Here is a 10,221-nt window from a genome sequence, read left to right on the forward strand (position 1 = left end):
CGGGGGTTAGCGCGTGATGAAAAGTCACACGCGTTAAACCCGCTAACGCGCCTTTGTAAAAGGAGCCCAAAATCTTCTAACTGAAAATACTATGCCCCAACATGACGCACTTCGAAAATGTGTGGGATAAACTCCGAGCATCCTTATGTGGAAAGAGGATGGAATTAAAGCAAAACATGAGTTTGACACTTTAAACAGGGCACAAAGATTTGTGACCTGCAAATATCAGACGGCATGGGGAGTGGGACAGTGCACGTGAACCTTAAGGACAACAAGTTTTTTTGGTGTACATTCAAATAAAAAACATATATAGCAAATGAATTACATATAAAGTACTACCCCGAAATTTGCAGGGGTTCCATTCCAGGAACCCCCGCGAATTTTGAGAAACCACAAATGTGGTTTTTCGCCGGTCAAAAGGCAGGGGAGGCAGAAAAGGGTAGCTGGAGCGCTGGTGGGTGAAGAAAATCACTCGCGGTCTGCTCCGGCCGCCTCTTCCTGTAGTAAAGTCGGGCTACATCAATCAGGAGCTGCTGTGACACGCAGCTCCCGATTGGTGTAGCTCAACTTTACTACAGGAAGAGGCGGTTGGAGCAGGCCGCAAATGAGCAAGTCCGTGATTCGCGAACTGCGAATAGGCGGGGCAACACTGTATATCAATGCATAAATGAAAAGCCCTTTATTATGCAAGACCAGCTCAAAAGCCACATAATTATTTTGCTGTAAACATAGGTGTTGGAACCCTACTGGCATAATATTGTTATTGCTCAATGGATTCAGTGTTGGGTTTAATATACACCATTGTATTGTTGAATAAGTGAATTTAGGTCAGGTCCCTTTTGTGTAATATACTGTAAAGCTGCCAGGGAGTCTAACAATGGCATGTAGTGTTTATATGTAGTGCATTCTTTTAGGTCTGTCAGTCTCTTAGGATGGAAAGGTTAGGTTAGAAAAATCATATGAATAGCAACCCTGTAAATTCCAAGTAATTAGATTCATGAGAACTGAAAAAGAATTCAAATAAACCATGAAAAGCAACTTTCATCTTCATGTAGTGTTTTAAATCTTAAAGCATACATTTGCGTATTATTTACTTTCCTTGTTTTGTTTTGTTGTTTTTTTAACATCCCTGGACCTCATGGAATATCCAGGCAACATTTGTTCTCCCTGACCCGTCGTAGCAAATCTTCTCAGAGCATCTATCCGGTTCCATTTGTTCCAACCGGTTTGATTCAGTCCTGGTTTTACCTTGTTGCATGCAAACAAAGCAAAAAACCAGGAGATCCACAGTAAAAGTGGTGATGCCGAAAACAAAAAAAGCACCGTGGAAAAGATGTTCCTGATATGGTAGTTTATTCGACCAATAAAACGTAGCAATGATATATCCCGAAAACCAGAATCCACACACGCATGAGATGATGTGGAACCGACACGGCCCACGTTTCGACTAAGCCGCCTTTTTCAGGGGTCTAAGGTGGCAAGCAAAGGTGGATGTAGCCTAAATAAACAGAACCAACTTGTCCAAAGGCAACTCAAGTGAAATCCTCGGGAAGCCACTTACCACCTTGGACCCCCTGAAGAAGGCAGTTTAGTCGAAACACGGACCGTGTCGGGTCTGCATCGCCTTATGCGTGCGTGGATTCTGGTTTTTAGGTGTCTCAAGTTTCAAATTTATTAAAATTTTGATAAAACGCTAATCATGAATTCTAAGCGTTTTACAATTTATATTAAAAAAGAGGGGGAAACATTGAACAGATAAGTACCGACTTGACAAACATAAAAACAATAGGAAAGTAGGGAGAACTACAATTTTAAAAGCAACGGAAACATAGGGGGTAAAAAACAATAGGGAAGCTAGGGAACATAAGAACATAAGAATTGCCATCTCTGGATCAGACACTAGGTCCATCAAGTCCAGCGATCCGCTCACGCGGAGGCTCAGCCAGGTATAACCTGGCCAACAAAAAAAGGTTAGTCACCCATATCGTTCTATGCATCTTTCGAGGAGATGTGCATCTAACTTGCCCTTAAAACCAAGAACTGTAGGTTCCGCAGCAACCTCTACCGGGAGAGCGTTCCAGGTGTCCACCACTCGCTGCGTGAAGCAGAACTTCCTGGCCTTTGTCCTGGACTTGTCCCCCCTAAGCTTCAGTCCATGACCTCTTGTCCTGGTCACATTTGACATCGTAAATAACTTTTTATCCTGCTCTATCTTGTCGATTCCTTTTATTATCTTAAAAGTCTCAATCAGATCCCCTTGCAGTCTCCTTTTCTCAAGGGAGAACAGTCCCAGTTTTTAAAGTCGCTCTTTGTAGTTCAAGTTTTCCATACCTTTAACTAGCTTCGTTGCTCTCCTCTCCACCCTCTCCAGCAGTTTTATATCCTTCTTTAGGTAGGGAGACCAGTGTTGGACACAGTATTTCAAGTGTGGTCTGACCATTGCTCTATACAGCGGCATTATGACCCTCTCTGATCTACTAGTGATTTCTTTCTTTATCATGCCTAACATTCTATTTGCTTTCTTTGCCACTGCTGTGCATTGTGCCAACGGTTTCAGGGTCTTATCTATCAGTACCCCCAGGTCCTTTTCTTGTTCGCTCTTACCCAGAGTTGCACCTGACATTCTATACTCGTGCTCCTTGTTCTTTCTGTCCAAATGCATTACCTTGCATTTTTCCACATTAAATTTCATCTGCCATTTCTCTGCCCATTTCTCTAACTGGCTCAAATCTCAGGCAACCCAGGCAGTCACCAAATCTATTCAGCAATCATATGCATCTTGGAAGAGGTAGCATTTTAGATTTCCCTTAAATTTATCTAAGGGCTCCTTTTCCGAAGCTGCGTTAGCGGTTTAACGCGCGTAATAGCGCACGCTAAACCGCCGGATGCGCTAGCACACGCTAACCGCCTCCTCTTGAGCAGGCGTTAGTTTTTCGGATAGCGCAGGGGTAGCGCGTGATTAAAAGTCACGCGTGCTAAAGCCGCTAACGCGGCTTCGTAAAAGGAGCCCTAAGTTTTGTTCAGCCCCGATATGTGGTGGCAAGGAGTTCCATACTGTTGGGGCCATAATTGCTACGTTTTATTGATCGAATAAACTAACGTATCAGGAACATCTTTTCCACAGGGGTTTTTTAAAAAAAAGTTTTGGGTTTTACCTTGTTGCGTGGAAGGATCAGCAGCCGTGGCTACAAATGTGATTTGAGGCCTCCAACTTTGATTTTATACCCTAACCTACATCTATAGATCTTCAAATGCTGATGTTTGTGAACATAGGCGGATAATATTCAGACTTTTTTTTTAATATTTTTTTTAATTTTCAGACTTTTTATTGAAATATTTTTCTTAATTTTCAGACTTTTTTTTAAATATATTTTTAAATTTTCAGACCTTTTTTTAAAAAAAAATTTCCAGGCTTTTTATTGAAATACATTTTTTTAATTTTCAGATTTTTTTATTGAAATACTTTTCTTAATTTTCAGACTTAACATGGACACTTGGGCCCAGATTCTAGAAAAGGCGCTATAAGTTAGGCCAGTGGTGTAGTTAGGGGGGAGGAACAGTCCGCCCCAAGCGCCATCTTGCTTGGAGCGCCATTATCCCTTCTCCTCTCAGCCCCCCCCCCCTTCCCACTCCTCCCCCTGCTGCGCCCCTTCCCTTCCCCCGTACCTTTTAAACTTCAGCACGAGCAGCCACCAACTTCCAAGTTTTCAAGTTTATTACAAATTTCATATACCACTGTGTCATGTATTTCATGGTGGTTGTACAATAAAAATTAGGGTAATACAAATAATATAGCATAAAACAAATTAACAGAAAAGGACAGAAAACAAGACACACGACTGGACAAACAGATACAGAAGGAAAATAGGGAGAACTACAATATTATATTTAGGAAAGAGAGGATACCAGGAAAAAATACAAAATGGCGGGGTTGTAACAAGTAAGTCCAATAAAGATGGACTAAGAAAAATTTAAAAATCCTTATAAGGACAGTTAAACTTGGAAAGCATCTTTAAAAAGGAACGTCTTATGAGATGACATAAATTTCTCGGGGGTTGTTGTCTCTCTTAACGGGTTCTGTACTGAGTTCCAAAGGGTTGGAGCAACCACAGAAAATATGGCATTTCTCGGAGTATTTATGCAACTCAGGGATGGAATTGCTAATAAATATTGATCAGAGGATCGAAGGGTGCGTGATGAGGTATATGGAATCAAACGTCTACTGATAAATTCCAGCTGACCTGTTTTTTTAGTTTTAAAAGTCAGTAATAATGTTCTATACGTAACTCGATGATTGATAGGGAGCCAATGGGCACGCTCTCTGACATCACTTCCGGGACCCGTGCCTAAGAAGTGACATCAGAGAGAGCGCCAAAGACGACGCAGGCAGCCAGTTGGTGGCTGCTTGCGCCAAAGTTAAAAAGGTACGGGGAAGGGGTGCACGGCAGGGGGCAGGGAAGAGAGCGGGGGAGGGGGCACCACTGCCCCGGGCACTGCTCACCCTCGCTACGCCACTGAGTTAAGGAGTGATAGGTGCCATATTACTTAATTGCTTATTACTTAATTGCTTGAATTGTTTTTAATCGGCGCGGTAATTGACCGTGGCATTAAAAAAATGATTAAAAGCTCGTTCAAGAAAAGCAGGCCCTAGAGGTGCCCATGAATGTAGGCACCGAAATCACGTCTAAGCTGACACCTAGCGGCACCTAACATCAAAGTAAGCGTGATGAGGGGGCGGAGATGACCATAAGCACCATTAAGCATGATTCTCCATCAATCTTAGGTGTCGGTAATGTAGGCCTCTTAAACCGTGGCTTAGATTACCGAAATCTAAGTTTTTTCTTAGGGGCCGGCAGCCGCAATTCTGTAAATGGTAAGTTAGGGTTACCGGATTTTTGTAAACCTAGGATGAAGTTAAGAGGTGATAGGCTCAGGAGTAAATAAGAAGTAGGAAATTACAGGGCCAGTAAGTCTGACTTCTGTGATAAGCAAATTAATGGAAACGCTTTAAAACAGAGAACGGTGAAGTTTCTGGAACCAGGTAAATTACAGGGCCGGAAGCAACATGGATTCGCTAGAGCTAGGTTTTGTCAGACAAATCTGATCCATTTCTTCGACTGGGATAGGCACATGGGATCTCTTAGAGAGAGGAGGAGATAGTGGTTGCTGTGGATGGGCAGACTGGATGGGCCATTTGGCCTTTATCTGCCATCATAGATGCATTTGACAGCTGAGATAACCAGTAGAGAATGACACGGGGAGCGATCCCCGCAGGGAGCTGCGGCGTGGCTGCGGTTTGGCTGCGGGTTATGGAGACTCCAAAGCCATATCACCGCAGACAGGGGGACAAAAGTTTTCACCACCCGCAAAAACGGTGAAAAGATTTGTCCCCGCAGGCCAATGTACCCCCTTCTAGGAACCGCTATTTACCTGTGTTTCACCGTGCTCCTCATTTGTCACATCAACCCTTCCTGCCAATAGAACCGGCCCCCCCCTCCCCGACGATCGCCGGCAGGAAGGTGCTCAGCCCTTCATGCCGACAGAACCAGCCCTCCCCAATGATCGTGGCAGGAGGGTACCCATCCCCTCCTGCCTACCCCAACAGCCCCCCCGACGATCGCAGCAGGAGGATATCCAACCCCTCCTGCCAGCTCCCCAACAGCCCCCCTATGATCACTGGTAGGAGGGTGCCCAACCCCTCCTGCCGGCCCCCCCAACGGCCCCCTATATCGCCAATAGGAGGGTGCCCAACCCCTCCTGCCGGACCCTCCCCCAACAAACCCCGCCATCCCGAAACACCACCCTTAGTCTTACTTTCCAAGTTGGACCGGACAGCTCCTCGCTCGTCTGGCCACCCCTAAGATCGCCGGCAGGAGGGTACCCAACCCCTCCTGCTGGACCCCCCCCCCCCCCAACGAACCCTCCCACCCCGGAACCCCCTTAGTCTTACTTTCCAAGTTGGACCGGACGGCTCCTCACACGTATGGCCAGCAGGCTTGCCTCCGTCCAAATGAGGCGGGCCCGCCCCTCCCCTCCCCTGCCTAACCCACAGGATCCTAGGGCCTGATTGGCCCAAGCACCTAAGGCCCCTCCTATAGTGGGAGTGGCTTTAGGTGCCTAGACCAATCAGGCCCTAGGATCCTGTGGGTTGGGCAGGGTAGGGGCGGGCCCGCCTCATTTGGACAGAGGCAAGCCTGCTGGCCATACGTGTGAGGAGCCGTCCGGTCCAACTTGGAAAGTAAGACTAAGGGGGTTCCGGGGTGGGAGGGTTCGTTGGGGGGGGGGGTCCAGCAGGAGGGGTTGGGTACCCTCCTGCCGGCGATCTTAGGGGTGGCCATTGGGAGGACCGGCAGGAGGGGTTGGGTACCCTTCTGCTGCGATTTTCGGGAGGGCCGTTGGGGGGGGTCTACAGGAGGGGTTGGGTGCCCTCCTGCCGTGATCGCTGGGGGGAGGGGAGACTTGCAGCCGTAGGCTAACATTGTAAGCATTAAAAGTACATGTCGTGTTTGTTTTTGTATAGTTATTAACTAATATTTAACTAAGTTTTAAAGTTCTAAAGTTTTAAAGAATGTTTCCTTTATACGTAAATAAAGAAAAGTATATAAAATCGTACCCGTTTGAGGCTTTTATGTATGCAGCGATTAGGTACTGCGGCCGCGTCTACTTACCATGTAGGCTAACATTGTAAGCATTAAAAGTACATGTCGTGTTTGTTTTTGTATAGTTATTAACTAATATTTAACTAAGTTTTAAAGTTTTAAAGTTTTAAAGAATGTTTCCTTTATACGTAAATAAAGAAAAGTATATAAAATCGTACCCGTTTGAGGCTTTTATGTATGCAGCGGTGACGGTGACGGGGCGGTGAATGGGGTTGCAGTGGCGGTGACGGGGCGGTGAATGGGGTGGCAGTGGCGGTGACGGGGCGGTGAAGGGAATGGCGGTGACGGGGCGGTGCAGAGGATGGTGAGACGGGGACGGGGCGGTGACGGGGACCAATTTTTTCACCGTGTCATTCTCTAATAACCAGTACGCAAGGCCTGACCAAAGTTTTTTATTCTTTTTTCTTCCTTTCCTAATGTTGTTTACCATAAATGTTTTCTTTAGCCTTTTCAAAATTGTATTTCTTTCCCTTCTCCTTCCCCCTTGTATCCCATGTTTGTCTTAAGTGTTTTGTTTTCGTCTTTTTTACATGAAATTGTCAGTCTCCCTTTATTAACTTATGTTATTATTATACTATGTACATCGCTTAGAATGTTGAATAAGCGATCAATCAAATATTGAATAAACTTGGAAACTTGATCATGCTTTTTTGTTTTTATGATTCTAATTACAAGGTATAATTGTCAATTATTGATACTGATTAAGCCTTTTAAACAATTAAGCTAGGTGCTTACATTGGATCGTGTTTTATAAAGTTATGTAAACCCCTGCTTTCCTTTATAGAATACTAGGAAAGAAAGCAAAGATATATGCCTGTAACTTACGGCCTCTTATACAAAGCCACACTAGCGGCTGCGCTGCGCTAACGTCCCCGAAGCCCATAGAGATTTAAAGGGCTTTGGGCCTGTTGCCGCACAGCTTTGTAAAAGAGGCCGTTAATCTCTGATATCAGGGATCGCACCTAAATACACTTAATATATGTCGCTTATTTTGAGTAAGTTTCACCTATATTCTGCGTTAAGGCTGACAACTGGATCCGGATTCACAGGACAGGGTTGATCCAGTCCTGGGTTTGCCCTTTTGCATGCAGGGACTTGTAGTTCTGATTTCCCAATTGCATGTTCCTAAGAAAAGCAAAACCACAAGTCCCAGCATACATTGGGGTAAACCTAGGACTGTTTTATCCCTGTCCTGCAAATCTGTATCCAGATGACAGCCTTGGTTTATGTCTAACTTGTAAGATATGTGCAATGTGAGTAAATTTCTGGTATATATATATATATATATATATAATTATATATACTATTATTATAATGATTTACATTCATAATCAGTAGATAACTAAGTGTGTTCTTTATTGCATTACCCCTTCAATGTCTTCTACAGTCTTGTGATTCAGGACAGTACATAGCCAGAACATTGTAATTCTACTTTCCAAAGGGAAAGAAAGCTTATGAAATGTCTCGTGTTTCCAGTTAGATCCAGTTAGATTGTGTTTCCAGTTAGATCCAAAAAACAATACAAAAACTGCAGGCAATGTACAAGATGCAGGCACTATTTATTGCAACATCAATGGTATATAATCTTATTACCAACCAGAGGACCCGACACGGTCCGTGCTTCGGACAACACACCTTCCTCAGGGGTCTGTGGTAAATAAGGTATTGAGACTAACAGCAGTGAACAGGAGAAACAAGTGCCGATATGACTACGGTACTGAGTCCAGGAGTACGTCGCAGTTAGATCCAAACAGATATGTAGCCTGTCCACCAACACGAACATGTTGATGGATTCCAGGTGAAACCTCTTGGTGTTCTTTCAGGAATAAGGGTATAATATAGGGCTTGATTTGGTCAGCAATTTCAAAGCCACTGGAAACTATGGGCAGAAAATTGCCAGAATGATCAATGCCTGGCCTAACCCAGCTGCCTCTGGAAGTTGTGAGGGTAACTGCCTCGATTGTAGGAGTCAACTTTTTAAAAATGATGAGGGTGCTAAACCCAACAGATATGACCCCTCCTTGGACAAAGTAAAGGAGTTCCCTCAAGGATGGGGGTGCTCATGCACCCATAGCACTCACAGAGCTGACTCTTATGGCCTCGATAAAGTTAGGAAAGCATTTAGCTTGTTAGCAGATGGCCCGGATTCTGCAAATCGCGCCTAAAGTTGGGGACTGTTTGGATGTGCAAGTTAGGTGCCCTTTGTAGAATCGCGCTGAGTGGGGCTCAGCGGTAGATAGGCAACAGATGTCTATATTGAAGCCTCTCCCACGCCATGCCCATGCCTATCTATTTAGGTGTAGCTTTTCCTGATGGGCGCTCATGAAATTGTGGACACATCTCTGAACTCTCATCCACTTCCTTTGGATACCCAAGTGCCAATTAGCGCTCATTAACCACTTTATTTGGACGTTTAAGTCTCACCTAACATTAGGCGTGATTTAGGCATCTTTATAGAATCTGGGCCAAAATGTCCTCTAACTGGAGATCTCTTGGTTCTACTCAGACTCCGATCTTGGAATTCCCTGGTACAAACTGGCTAGTGCCATGGCCGTCTTCATGTATGTCTCGCTAAAAGTCTATGGATCAAGCAGTCAGTGGGAGACAACTCCAGCTGGCAATCTCCCACTGAATGTCAACCCCCAGTATCTCCAAATGGATTAGGTTTCCACACAACATGGCAATAATGACCCTCATTCTTAATCCACAGTATGTGGAGCATGATCTCAAGCTCTCACTGTACCGAGCCACTTGATGATCCTGTTTTTAGTAGCAGCATATTATACTTGTGAGGTCAATTTTAGCCCTCTTTTCATTAGTTTTCTGCTGCAGCGAGTCCATGAACTCTTTCCTCATGACCTATTGCTGCACTAGGATGCTCCCTTCTCCTGAAGGGTTTCTTCTTCAGCTACCAAGATCTTTATCCCTAAAGTGTAAGCTACGAGTGGGCACCTTTTTATCCTAAGAACATAAGAATTGCCATACTGGGACAGACCAAAGGTCCATCAAGCCCAACAGTGGCCAACCCAGGTCCCAAGTATCCGGTGAAAACTCAAATAGTAGCAACATTCCAGAGCTGAGACTGTGATGTCATAATGCCTCATTCCACCAATGCCTAAGAGCCAACCTCATCAGTGATGTCACAATGGCTTGATTGTCCTCTACATAAGAACATAAGAATTGCCATACTGGGACAAACCGAAGGTCCATCAAGCCCAGTATCCTGTTTCCAACAGTGGCCATCCCAGGTCCTGGAAGATATGCAACTAGATTATGAATTCCTTTTTTACCTTCCTACCGTATTTCTACTGCAGTGTTGAGATTTGCTGTGGATTTTATACAACCGGGTCACCATTTAAAGGTATTTTGCAAGACTTTAAAAAGGCATTAATTAAATCCAAAGTAATAAAAGAGTAATATCTTCTCTCTCCATCAGGGATAGACAGCAATTCATTAAGGGGTGCTTTCATTAAGGTGCGCTAAAGATTAGTGCACTCTAAATGCTAAGACATCCATTATATTCCTATCTTAGCATTTAGCGCGCACTAATCTTTAGCTCGCT

The 10,221-nt window shown here is 44.5% G+C and overlaps 1 protein-coding gene across 1 annotated transcript in view; it reads right to left on the minus strand.

Annotated features, from left to right (window-relative positions):
* The window catches only part of NTS (neurotensin), a 34,341-nt gene extending 24,826 nt beyond the window's left edge, over nucleotides 1-9,515 (minus strand). Inside the window, exon 1 of the mRNA XM_033951823.1 lies at nucleotides 9,446-9,515. Within this exon, the coding sequence (XP_033807714.1) occupies nucleotides 9,446-9,515 (70 nt within the window). The remainder of the gene's footprint in view (nucleotides 1-9,445) is intronic.
* Between the last annotated feature and the right edge of the window lie 706 nt (nucleotides 9,516-10,221).

This window comes from Geotrypetes seraphini, chromosome 7 (assembly GCF_902459505.1).
Source record: "Geotrypetes seraphini chromosome 7, aGeoSer1.1, whole genome shotgun sequence".
Classification (NCBI taxonomy): Eukaryota; Metazoa; Chordata; class Amphibia; order Gymnophiona; family Dermophiidae; genus Geotrypetes; species Geotrypetes seraphini.